The following is a 13,903-nucleotide window of genomic DNA, read 5'->3' on the forward strand; positions in this document are numbered from 1 at the left end:
TCCGAATTGGGGGGGGGGAGAGAGAGACCAGCCTCTCTGGCTGTCACTGTTTATACCAATCAATGCAACTGAAAACAACAACAGCTGGCTTTGTGTATAGCAGGGCAGCAGCATTGGACTCTCCAGCAACCAGAAAATAATCACTGCATGAATCGATTACATGCAGGCTCTGTTCGCCGTGTCTTAAATGTGCTACAAGTAACCAAGTTAAAGCCAGCAAATTTTTTTCCATATATATATATATATCGAGTAATAGAGTGCTGATTAAGAAGCACTTAAGTTGAACAAGTCATCTAGGACAAAATTTCTTGTTTGGAAAAATATATGCAGTGCTATTTTCTAACTATTATTTTTTTTATCAAAAATAGTATTAATTTCCTTGATATTTATTATTAGATTGGAGAAATAATTAACTAGAAGCTTAATAAGTAAATTCCCAATAAGTGATGTTAGAGATTATATATCTGTATATCTCTATCTCTATCTCTCTATCTCTATCTCTCTATATCTATATCTGTATCTATCTATCTATCTATCTATCTATCTATCTATCTATCTATCTATCTATCTATCTAGCTATCTATCTATCTAGCTATCTACATTCTAATCAAGACAGACAGACAGACAGAGAAAGATAGAGAAAGACAAAGATAGGGATATATAAAAACACCACTCTAATCGCTTCATTTAAAATATACCCCACTGTAGGCAAAATCACAAAAAAATGCTACTGAAATTATGTGTCTGTTTTTCAGGGACTTGCATCATATCACCATACAGTTATCAAAATATTTACTCTACACTGACTTATTTGCTAAAAGCAAAATAAGAAAAATAAAGCTTTCAACTGATCCAGCTTTTAAACTGACTGTAGGATAAAACTATTTCAGAAGGCTTTAATACTGTATATCTCAGGAAGAAAAAAAAAAGGAAATAGAAAATCACAGATCCCTAGTTTGCTTCCCTTGTACTGTTCAACATTTCAAATTGAGGAAGCACAATGAAAAAAGAAAGGTAAAAGTGCCAGCAGAAGTCCCTTTCTCTAGACCAGGGGTCTCCAACCTTGGCAACTTTAAGACTTGTGGACTTCAACTCCCAGAGTTCCTCAGCCAGCAAAGCTGGCTGAGGAACTCTGGGAGTTGAAGTCCACAAGTCTTAAAGTTGCCAAGGTTGGAGACCCCTGGTCTAGAACATATCTATCTATTATACAGATACGCAAAGAATGATAAACTTTTTATTAACTAGTCACATATGTAATTTAGCCACTTCCCTGGCATGGAAACACAATTGCCTCTGAGTAAAAGGCAGTCGGATTACAAATTTTAACAAATACAAGTAAAGTTGCTGATTTCTCTATTTATTTGTTCATTAAATTTATTTGCCACCTGATTCGCCATGAGGATATTCTAGGCAGCTTACAACAATAAAAATGAAGAAATGAAAAGATGTGTAAACATAACGGTAGCAAAGTAATGATAATTGATTTTTAAGTAACTGCTTTTTCTATATTCTCCGCATCAGGATTAGTACTAACATCACTTGCAAAATCATTAAATAACCAATTTCTCATTTTGGATAGATAGAAACCTGCCAAATGAAGGGGTTAACCTTGGTTAGAAAAAAAAAAGTCATGGTAATGGGAATATAGATTCTATAGGAGAAAAAAAAAAGCAAAATTAGTTGCACGCATACTTTTTTTCCCTCACATGGCACAAAATGCAACCTTTTAGAATGTCTCAGTTGTGAAACTGATCATCATTCCTTGTATAGGAATGATGAACAAACACAATCACTTGTACTTTAATTACTTCGTACTTGTATCGAGAGCTTCCAGAGACAAATTGTTTGTGTGTCCAATCACACTTGGCCAAAACAAAATACCGTATTTTTCAGAGTATAAGCCCTAAAAGTGGCTGAAAATTTAGGTGCTTCTTATAGACCGAATAGGGCCTTTTTGGCCTCCTGAACCCACCACGCATCGCGTTTTCGCTCTCCCCGGCCCCCAGAAGCACTCTGCAGTGCTCCACATTGCCTGTTTTTGCCAAAACCTGGCCCACTTTTGGGCTCCCAAGCCCTCCAGGTGTCATGTTTTTGCCCTCCTCGGCCCCCAGAAGCACTCTGTGGGCCAAAAATGGACACACTTTTGGTGAAAACGGGTCCATTTTTGGCAAGAACGGGCCATACAGAGCTCTGCAGAGTGCTTCTGCAGGCCAGGGAGGGCGAAAATACAATGTACAGAGGGCTTGGAGCCCAAAAAGGGCCCATTTTTGGCAAAAGCAGGCTGTGCAGAGCACTGCAAAGTACTTCTGGGGGCCTGGGAGGGCGAAAATCCGACACACAGAGGCCAAAAACTATTTTTTTCTTGTTTTCCTCCTGTAAATTTAGGTGCATCTTATAGTCTGAAAAATACGGTAATTCTATTCTATTCTATTCATTTTACTCTACTCTACTCTACTCTACTCTACTCTTTTTATGTTTGTTGGGGAAAATGAGAGCACTGAAACTGAAAGTCATGAGGCCAAAAAAAAACCTAGCCTCCTAGCTGTAGATTTGCTTAGAGGAGCTAGAAACACAACAGCAATGGTGATGAAGACATCTACGAGAACCCATGCCACTTACTCATGGATCCCCTAAATAATAAACAACCACAGAGCAATAGAAGAAATGGTTAAATCATGCAAGATCTTGCCACGAAAGTCAAAACCGCAAAACACTTAACATAATATCAAGGGCATGAGACAGCTAAAATCATGTGAGATTCCAAGAGATTTTGGGGTAGTGGTGGTGGAGGAATTATAGAAAATTGTAGGTGGGGTTGTACTTGGCCCATTGCAGCTGCTTGCATGATGGTGCTATAGACTAAACTCTTAACAATTCCTGACATTTAGCTGGCCTTCTTATAACACATAATGTTATATAATGTATAACGTATAATATAACAAGTACTTTGTATGGCATAAACATTTTTTTAAAACATCAATGAGAAGGTTTTATAAAAAATAGTGAGTTTACTTTTTTGGTCAATATATTAACGAACTTTCATTTTTGGAGAAGCGCATACAATATCAGAAAACAGCTACTTTTCTGTCCATCTAGCAGAGCAGTTGAGTAGGTGGCCACAAATCAACAAGACCTTTTTGCTGATGTTTCTGTTTGTAGAAATTTGATTTGGTGAAACTTCAAACTGTCCTAAAGGTTTCCTTTATTATTAACTTGGCCTTTAACTGGTTTAGAACTTTCTATAATTAAGGATATTGTATTATTATGTCCTTACTCACTGGGTTTATGTATTGTTTAGCATGGGGGTTTTTTTTGGATTTTTTAAATGGATTTAATTTTGCTGAGGATTGCATTTATAACGTTTACTATAAATTATAAATCATTTACATGCAGGCAAATAAATATTTAAGCTTTATTTTCTGCAAACGCTGTAAAATCCTTCACTTTTTTAACTACTTTAAAAAATGAGGGCAGGACAACTTGCAGCTTACAGGTGCTAAGCACTAGAGAAAGTTCATCTACAGCATCAATAATAGAAAAGGTGAAAGGGAAGAGAACATTTTGAACCTAACGTTTTCCCCCTTAAGGTTACTACTGGATTAAAAAGAGTTGTAAATACTTCAATAAACATAAAAAATTGAATAGAAATCTGACCAAGGCAGTTGCTATTTTCCACCAGACGCGTCAAATGTCAATTGAACTGCAATCCATAAGAAATTAAACTGTCACCTGCCAGTTTCACCCCGAAAGAAGCTGACCCTGAATCCACTTCTAAAATGCAACTGAAAATATTTCCAAATTCATAGTTCCTATTAAGCATTGAAAGATAATGATGGGTGAATGCAATATGAAGTTGGATAGGAAGTAAATTTCCTAAGAGTGAGCAAGGTAGGTTTTTCAAAAAAAATATTTATGGGTTCAAATATTGTACATAGAAAGAAGACTTCACTTTCATGGATATTAGTAATTTCTTACCATTATCAAAGATTTCAATTCCGTCTCATTGCCAAAGACAATATGTTTTCCATTTCAAGTTTGCAAAAGCAGTCTAAACTCTAACTCAAATTCAATAAAATGCTTATATCTCAGAGCTGGAAAAATTGATGCAAACAAGTTGTGACTACAGCGTAGTCAAAAGCCTGATGTTCATTACCTTGTTTAATCAGTCCTTGTGCTGTTGGACTAGCAAGTGGAGTAGAAGTCTTCACTCTTCCAAGGTCAGGAGTCCCTGGTCTAGGTGGCCTACAAATAAAACACTTGTGAATTTATAACTAAGCACATAAAGGAGATTGTTTATACTTTCATATTTGAGCCTGGTGTCTTAAGAAAACATATTAGCAACTCCCACCTTATCTACACTGATCTGAAGTACTTTTTTCCCCCTGATCTTCTTTCTAGCTCATTTGTTTTCTCCAAATCTTCGTAAGTTTCTAGAAAAGATTTACCCTCTTCCAGAATTTCTTTTGCTTTTCCTTGTCGGACAAGCAGATGAAGATTCTTGCCATGGTTCTTATGAAGGCACTCATTAATGATTGTTTAACATTGTAGTGGCTTTGGATGCATGGAACTTCTGGCTGTGGGACTTTAATATCTTTAGTTCTTGATGGGATTGCACTACTCCAGACAGACCTGGTGTTCCTGTTCTCAATCACTCAAGACTTGGTCATCTCATGCATGGACTACTGCAATGTGCTCTACATTGGACTACCTTTGAAGAATATCCAGAAGTTTCAGCTGATGCAAAATCTGGGTCCTCATTTTACCGACCTCGGCAGGATGGAAGGCTGAGTCAACCTTCAGCCTGGTGAGATTCAAACTGCCAAATTGCAGGCAGCCGGCAGTCAGCAGAAATTGCCTGCAGTACTGCATTCTAAATACTGCGCCACCATGGCTCATTCATATATATATATATATATATATATATATGTTTTCTGAGGTTTTCACGGGTGTTTGTATATAGGTCTTTGGTTGTTCGGGTTTTCTCCCGTGTAAAATTGGAAGTGTCTTGGCGACGTTTCGACGAAGTCTCATTCGTCATCTTCAGGCTTCAGCTTCGTGCTTCTGGGAGCAATGTGTGATTGCAGCTGTTTCTTCCTTTTTAACTGTATATATTTAAAATATATATTTATATATATATATAAATATATATCCTTATCCTTATATATTAAATATCCTTATATATTTAAAATATATATTTTAAATAAATATATATTTTTTAATATATATACATACATACATATATATATGTATGTATGTAGGTAGGTAGGTAGGTAGGTAGGTAGGTAGGTAGGTCGGTCGGTCTTTGGTTATTCGGGTTTTCTCCCGCGTAAAATTGGAAGTGTCTTGGCAATGTTTCGACGAAGTCTCATTCGTCATCTTCAGGCTTCAGCTTCGTGCTTCTGGGAGCAATGTGTGATTGCAGCTGTTTCTTCCTTTTTAACTGCTAGTGGGGGTTTGAACTGATTGGGTGGGGTTCTTTTGTGCTCTGATTGGCTGGGGGTGTGTCCTGTTTGGGTGGGGGCTTGGTTATGCTCAGATTAGTCTGAGTTGCAGGGGGATTTGAGCTGGTGAGCTGCATTGCTGTTGTTTGGCTTCATGGTCGTGGTCGTACTACATCTTCATAGTGGGTGTCAGTCTGCTGCATGTATGGATTGGAGGGGTTTGAAATGGCTAATGTTGCAGCTGCAGTCTGGTTTCTGGTCCTTGGTCGTGCTTCATGATCAGTGTGGGTTTGGGTCTGCTTTCTGGGTGGATGTGCGGTGGTGACATCCTGTGTGGACCTCGTGAGTGTGGGTCTGGTGTCATTCCTCGTGTTAGGGACTCATTTGTCAATAAGGGCGGGTTTCCAAATGGCTGGTAGGCGGGAGGTATCATCTTATTTGTTCATGCTGTGTGGGCGTTTTTCTATCTCAATGGCTTCATGATCAGTGTGGGTTTGGGTCTGCTTTCTGGGTGGATGTGTGGTGGTGACATCCTGTGTGGACCTCATGAGTGTGGGTCTGGTGTCATTCCTCATGTTAGGGAAGATGTATTGAAGATGTAGCACGACCACGAACACGAAGCCAAACAACAGCAATACAGCTCACCAGCTCAAATCCCCCTGCAACTGAGACTAATCTGAGCACAACCAAGCCCCCACCCAAACAGGACACACACCCATCCAATCAGAGCACAAAAAAACCCCCATCCAATCAGAGCACAGCCAAGCTCCCAGCCAATCAGTTCAAACCCCCACTAGCAGTTAAAAAGGAAGAAACAGCTGCAATCACACATTGCTCCCAGAAGCACGAAGCTGAAGCCTGAAGATGACGAATGAGACTTCGTCAAAACGTTGCCAAGACACTTCCAATTTTACGCGGGAGAAAACCCGAATAACCAAAGACCTACATACAAACACCCGCGAAAACCTCAGGAAACATACATATATATATATATACATATATATATACATATATATATATACATACATACATACATACATACACACAATGTAACTTCAATTTAATGGACAGACCTAGGAGAGGGAGGCGTTCATTACTTCTGATTGTTCAATCAGACATTTTGACACCCACAGCAATATCGTTACAAAAACGATGCCACCACTGCATCGTTATACAAATGAAGGGCATGGCAATACTGGCATTTTTTTACACTCATTCATGCAGAGAGATGGGGATTTGGTCCGTTGCATCATGGACTGCTAAATCAAGTTTGCAACGTAGTATGGAATTCTGGAAGGGAGAGAAAACAAGAGACGAACCACTAGCAAATGAAGTTGTTAAAGGTACCTGGCTGGCCCCTTTTTCATATGCTCTCCGATAAAAGTTGCATTGGTCATGCTCATCAAGGTGTTTGCCAGGGAGATGATGGAAAGGAGGTGCTGGGTTGTTACTGCACGTGAAATGCCATATGTCCCCCTGATGTGTCGTTCTGTCAGAGAGTCAGGCTTCACTATGTCTTTTCTATCACTAGAGGGTACCTGGTCTACAGGCTTATGATACCCTGGGAGCATCAAAGACATGTGGCCGCCTCTTGAAAGCAAGCCAAAAGAGACAGAACGGTGAGGCCTCAACATCCCTAGACGCTCACTGCAAAGTTCATCTAGAACACTGTTCAAGCCCCAAGCATGAAGACACGACATAAACAGCTTGGCTGTGTCCATGGTTAAGTTATATTCCAAGAGAGTTAAGGGTTTTGATTTGCTAGACCGGTATTCAGGGTCACCGTCCTCTCTTCTTCTGGCTTCCTCATCCTCATCATCTTCGTCAAAAAGACGTTCTTTTATGTTTTCTTTGATTGTTTCTTTGACGGTGTCTTTGACTTGCTGAAGCAGGACTGCAGCTCGTTTGCCAGCCAGGAAGGGACTTCCTTTGTCAGAGCTGCCAGATGCTTTCTGTAAGTTCTCAGGGGAAATAAGGGCTGTGTTAGGCCTGGAGGCTTCCTCAGTTAGTAACTGAATAATCAGAGCTTCCACATCAAAGAAGAGAATATGGACATCTGGGTCTGTTAAGTTGGTCTTCAGGGCTTGAACCATCAGAGAGTTGTGCGAATATTTTGGCAAGTTTCCCTTTAACAAAACACAGAATACAATTATTTCTGGTGTGTTTTTCTGTTTACGGGTTTGTACATTATACAGTGTAAATATCTTGGATAGGAGCACCCAATACCGTTGCCATCCGCTAAATAAATAAATAACCCAATACAGTTGCAATGTTTGAAAACCACAAAATTAATAGTATGAATCTATTTTAAACATAGGTATCACTAAGCGCTCAATACTGAGTATGTTTTGAAACAAGATATATATATTACTTTTTTAAAACAAAGCTTGGACATTACTTTCTTCGTGCTTTTTTAAAAAATATATATAAAACAACTAGAAGGCCAGTTATGTTAGCTTTTAAAGTAATAATAAATATTCTACTGAAAATAACTGTCCTGCAGATCTTTATCTATTTTTTGTACTCTCTAAGCTTGGTTGTTTGCTTGCAGATGTCTCATTACAGGCTAGATAACATCATCAGTACTAGTGAGTGCCCTACCAATGTTGTTGGGGTGTCTGCTCTAGTCCTGCCTTAAGTGCAAAGCCAATTGGGTGACTTTAGACTAGTCACTCTTTCTCAGCTCTAAAAAAGAAGCAAGGACAAACCACTTCTAAAACCTTGCAAAGAAAAGGGCAGGGAATTATTAGAAGTTAAGAAAGGATGAAAACTGAAAGGTCAGATATCCCAAAGGTGCTTTTTGAAAAGTCAGCTGGACTTCCTTTGTTTTTGTTTTTTCCTTAAAGACCTTTCCCTTCTCATCCAAGAAGCTTCTTCAGTTCTGACTGGATGGTGGGGAATTGAAGGATTTATACTCCTTGCTCATTTGCATTCTTTTAGAGAGTCACTGAGGCCACCTGGAGGTTTATCTGTGTCCTCAGATATAAATCTATCTGCAAGGAATATAAATCCTTCCATCCCCCACTGTTCAGTCAGAGCTGAAGAAGCTTCTTGGATGAGAAGCGAAACGTCTTCAAAGAAAAACAAAAAAGTCCAGTTGCCTCTTGAAAAAGCACGTTTGGGACAACCATGACTTGCATGCCTGAGAATCTCCATAGACAGTATCATACATCCACATTTGCCCTTGCCACTGGATTTTGGACTAACTGAAATTCCAGATGTTCTTCAGAGGCAAGTATCATTAGAGGGCACTGCAGTAATCCACTTGGGATGGGACTGAACCATGAACAGCTATGTGTAATGTCTTCTGATCCAGGAAGGGACACAATTGATACAACAACCTCCAATCACAGTTGCCCCCCCTCCCTTCTTCTGTCAGGAGCTGTGCCCCCATTCTGTCTGGAATACTACAACCCCATCCAGCGTTAAGGATGGAAAAATCATCAGATCCAGGATGCCCTAATACTCAAAGCCAGTCCATCTGGCTAGGGTTGAGTTGAAAGCCTGTTCATTCTTATCTAGCTTACCACAGCTTCCAGGCACCGAGATAAAAATCAATTTTAGTGCTAGTATTTATTATTTTAATGTTGCATTTGGATAGTAAGCCACCTAGAGTCTCATCTAGGCGGGATGGGTAACATACATACATACATACATAATCAAATTTTTAAACACAGACAGCGGTGATCCACTAGATGGGTAGCATATTAATTAAATAATTTAAATAAATAAATGATTTAAATAAATAAATAATTTAAATAAATAAATACATGCATGCATACATACTGTACATAAGAATTTTTAGACACAGGCAGCAGAGGCCCACTATGGGTAGCATATTAAATAAAATAAAATAAAATAAAATAAAATAAAATAATAAAATAAAATAAAATAAAATAAAATAAAATAAAATAAAATAAATCAAATCAAATAGAATCAAATAGAATAATAAAATAGAATAAAATAAAATTTTTAGACACAGCAGTGATCCACTAGATGGGTAGCATACTAATTGATTAAATAAATAAATAAACAAATTAAATAAATAAATAAGAAATATATGAATAAGAATTTTTAGACACAGGCAGCAGAGACCCACTAGATGGGTAGTATATTAAATAAATAAATAACTAAATTCAAAGCATATTAAACAAATAAATAAACAAAAAAAATTAAATTGTTTTTAGACATAGACAGTGAAGATGCACTTCCCTGGTGGGATTCACACCTTCCTACCCTGCCTGGATTGTCTCAGAAATATTTGGAATGACTTCAAGAGCAGAACTGAGGATGCCTCTGATACCCCACCTTCAATTCCCCATGAAAGCAGCTTCACCAATGAAACTTTCATGGTAAATTGAAATAACGGAATTCATAAAAAAACAAAGGAAAGGTAAAAAAGAAAGAAAGAAAGAAAGAAAATTAAAAATGAAAGCCATGAATCGTATATAGGATTTTACTTCCTTAACGATGATTTACACGAGTAATTTCTTAAGCATCTCTATATTAAATATTGCACCGCATGCGGATCCGGCTTCCTTTTAGTATTTTACATTATTAGAAAGGTATAAGAAGTTGTGTTTTTTTTGGCTTTATTCTGGCATTTCATGGTTTGTTTGTTTTTAGTTTTAAGCTTGTGGCGGAAATGATCCAAAAATGTATAATAGAAAAATGGTCATGTTAGAGCTTACTAGCAATCCTGTTTCCCAGCTTTACACATGTGGGTTTCATTGATTTTAAACCTGGCTAAAATCTATATAGCCAGGTGTGTGGAGGGGTTGCAAATAAAAAAATCTATATAAAATGTCTAAAATCTCTAGAACTATGAATCTAACAAAAAGTAGATCTCTAATGCCCTCTACTGTCCTGCTGTTAAAGAGCAAAGCAACTCTTTGTTCTGAAGAACACAGAACTTCTAATTATGCTTGATATCTGTTCATCTCAGTTCCTAAATCCTCCTGTCAAAGTGATAATCAAAAAAAACCCATCATATTACGCCATATAAATCTGAAATACTTGTTCAATGAAATTTATATAATGAGGAACTGCAGATTCCTTGATCATTATGTCTTCGAAAATCCATGGTAAGGTCATCTATAGTGAATCATTGTCATCCAAGGAGAATGGGTCAAAGCAGAATTCTGAGGCTATTAAATACAGGTAGTCCTCGACTTATGACAATTCATTTAGTGACCGTTCAAAGTTACGACGGCACTGAAAAAAGTGTCTGATGATCGTTTTTCACACTTACGACTCTTGAAGCATTCCCCATGATCATGTGATCAAAGTTCAGACGCTTGGCAAACAGTACATACTTAGGACCGTGCCTGCATCCCAAGGTCATGTGATCCCCTTTTGCAACCTTCTGACAAGCAAAGACAATGGGGAAGCCAGATTCACTTAACAACTGGGTGACTAACTTACCAACTGCCGTGATTCATTTTGTGGCAAGGTCGCTCATAAAATGGGGCAAAACTCACTTAACAAATGTTAAGAAATTTTGGGCTCAATTTAGTGCTTATAAGCAGTATCCTGAATAACGGGAAGCGAGCTTCCTATAATCTTCTCAGCTGTCCTTACCACTCTCTGTATGGACTTTCTATCTGAAGCGCTGCTACCACCAAACCAAACAGTGATGATGCAGTTGGTTAAAATGGTCTCAATCGTGCCTCTGTAAAAAGTGTCCAGGACAGAAGGAGTAAAATGTGCTCTCCTCATCTGACGCAGGAAATGCAGACGCCGGTTTACATGCTTCACTAAGGATGACGTGTGGAGAGGCCAGTTCATATTGTTAGTTATCTGAACCCCCAGATACTTAATATTATTGACCACCTCTACAGTTTCATCCTTGATACTGACTGGAGTATGACTATGCCCGCTCTTTCTAATTCAGCCTATGTTCTATATTATTCAACAGTCATGCTGAATTTAGAACAAGAGTCCATTCTCAGCTTCTGTGTTCTGGCTTTGTTAAAAAGTTGTGACTCTTAAAGATTGTGAAAAAGGCTTTCAATGTTGATGAACAACAGTTGAAAACATCTCACGGATGGATTTTCTCAAGGAGAAAACTATACAGGTAGTCCTCAACTTGGCAAACATTACTGATGCTGTAGTTGCATCACCGCTCAAGTACTGTGGTCTACATGGGGCTGACCTTGAACACCTCTCAGAAGTTTCAACTGGTCCAGAATGCAGCAGTGTGGGCAATGGTGGGTGTGTTTTTCTTAATCCGTGTGACACCTCTGTTTCACAAGGTCAGAGGTGGTATTCAGCAGGTTCTGACTAGTTCTGGAGAAGCGGTAGTGGAAATTTTGAGTAGTTCGGAGACCCAGTAAATACCACCTCTGACTGGCCCCGCCCCCATCTATTATCTGCCTCCTGAGTCCCAGCTGTTCAGGAGGAAATGGGGATTTTGCCGTATCCTTCCCCTGCCATACCCACCAAGCCATGCCACGCCCACAGAACCAGTAGTAAAAAAAATTTGAATCTTACCACTGCATAAGGTGTATGTTTCCAGCTGTGATTCAAGGTGCTGCTTATGACCTATAAAGGCCTATATAGGCCATGCATACTATGTCATGGTTATTTGAGGAACCATAATGATTGTCCGGCCAATATGAACTGACAGTATTGATATGCTTGAGGTCCCTTCAATTATACAGAATCAATTTTTGAGATTCAGGAGATGCGACTTCTGTTTTAGTGTCCATCTTCTGAAATGAAGATTCCGCACTGCAATTTGTGTGGCTTTCATCCTGATAATGTTTTGGGGGGCCTTGAAGACTTGGCTGTTCTTACACGCCCTGGGTTAGGTGGTTGGGGAAAAAACCTTCATGAGTTTTGATGTTGCTTGGAATCACCATCTTGTTTGCTATCTGCTTATTTGTTTTGCTGATTTTATATATATAGAAATATATATATATCAATGTAACTTGAAAAAAAAATCTGCTGAAAGTAACCTGCTGCTTATTCAGATGCCTAACAATATCAAAATGGAAAACCTGAAAGGAAAAGGTATTCTCAGTAAGATTGAGACTGCTTAAAGATTTCTACTGGAACACAAAAGATTCCCTTTACTGCATCCAAAGAAAGGAAGAATCAGCTGCAATGGAATAATTACATTTTAATTCAATATTGTGATAAGCAGCTTAGGTCAAACCAACTGCTGAACCGAGTCAATTATTTAAGATGCTAGTAATTTAATGATGCTCTTAAGTTTGAGTAATGCTTAACACCCACTGCTACAACACAGTCTCAGCTCCTGCAGGCAAAGCAATTAAATATTTGAAAAGGATCAGAATGGTGTTATGTCTCCAGAATCAGGTGCTTAGAAAGTTCCTGGACAAAACGCTGAATATGATGAACTCCAGACTACATTTCAACAAATCAGAAGTTAGATCTTTCGTCTGTCAAGCTCAAGACAGTCTTTTTCAAGGGTTTCAGATACAGTTTATCCCAGCCTAAGCTAAAATGCTGTGGACATAACTTGCAACCTTCTTTATTCAAAGCTATAGCTCAGGAGTGTCAAACTCGATTTCATTGAGGGCTGCATCAGGGTTGTGTTTCACCTCGGGAGGGGGGGGGCTGGGGTAGGCCACATGCAGCCCTCCTGAGCTCCGTTTTTGCTGGCAGAGGCACTGCAGGCTGGTCCTTTGCTGTTTCCAGGGCGGCCCCAAGGGCCATATCTAAGCACCCCATAGGCCGGATCTGGGCCCTGAGTTTGACATCCCTGCTATAACTTATGCATTTGCTTATGTTTCAGAAACTCCACACATCCTTCCTTAGAATCTTTTCTTTTATGTACACTGAGAGCATATGCACCAAGACAAATTCCTTGTGTGTCCAATCACACTTGGCCAATAAAAAAAATTCTATTCTGTTCTATTCTATTCTATTCTATAATTCCATGTCTCTAGAGCAGAGTTACAACATGCACCTGCAAGCAAAGGCTGAATGCAGAAGTGCTATCAGCTCAGCAGGGTGGAAGGACTGACTATGAAGGTAATTTCTAGGAAGACTTTGAAATTCAAAAGATCAGTCAACAATTGTCCTCAGTGCTCCCTCTTCTGCTATCCAACCTGGGGATATTACCCTTCCTCATTATCCAATAGCCCCAATTCTGAGGATTAGCCACCATAGACTTGGGAGGCCCTCAATGACACAGCAGTCTGAAACTTCAGAAAAGGCCAGTCTCTTTAAGCCTATGAAAGGACAAAACTAGGGGATTATATAAGATTTTTTTTTTTTACACAACGTGTCATTAAACTTTGGAATCTGCCATCATGACATGTAATGAGGGATATTAGCTTGGCTGGCTTCAAAAAAAGGACTGGACCAATTCATGGAAGTCATGGGGATCAATGATTCTTTGTCTTCATGGCAATGTGATTGCCTCTGAAAGCCGTCTTCTGAGAGGCTACTTGGCTTCCTTGTGCATTTAATTGGCCACTTTAAAATAGTGT

At 38.9% G+C, this 13,903-nt stretch overlaps 1 protein-coding gene across 1 annotated transcript in view; it reads right to left on the bottom strand.

Moving 5' to 3' along the window:
* Positions 1 to 13,903, bottom strand: part of WDR7 (WD repeat domain 7) — a 261,730-nt gene that overhangs the window by 198,172 nt on the left and 49,655 nt on the right. Inside the window, exons 17-18 of the mRNA XM_058168102.1 lie at positions 6,789 to 7,567; positions 4,154 to 4,242 (exon numbers count right to left, since the gene is read on the bottom strand). Of these exons, the coding sequence (XP_058024085.1) occupies positions 4,154 to 4,242; positions 6,789 to 7,567 (868 nt within the window). The remainder of the gene's footprint in view (positions 1 to 4,153; positions 4,243 to 6,788; positions 7,568 to 13,903) is intronic.

This window comes from Ahaetulla prasina, chromosome 2 (genome assembly GCF_028640845.1).
Source record: "Ahaetulla prasina isolate Xishuangbanna chromosome 2, ASM2864084v1, whole genome shotgun sequence".
Lineage (NCBI taxonomy): Eukaryota > Metazoa > Chordata > Lepidosauria > Squamata > Colubridae > Ahaetulla > Ahaetulla prasina.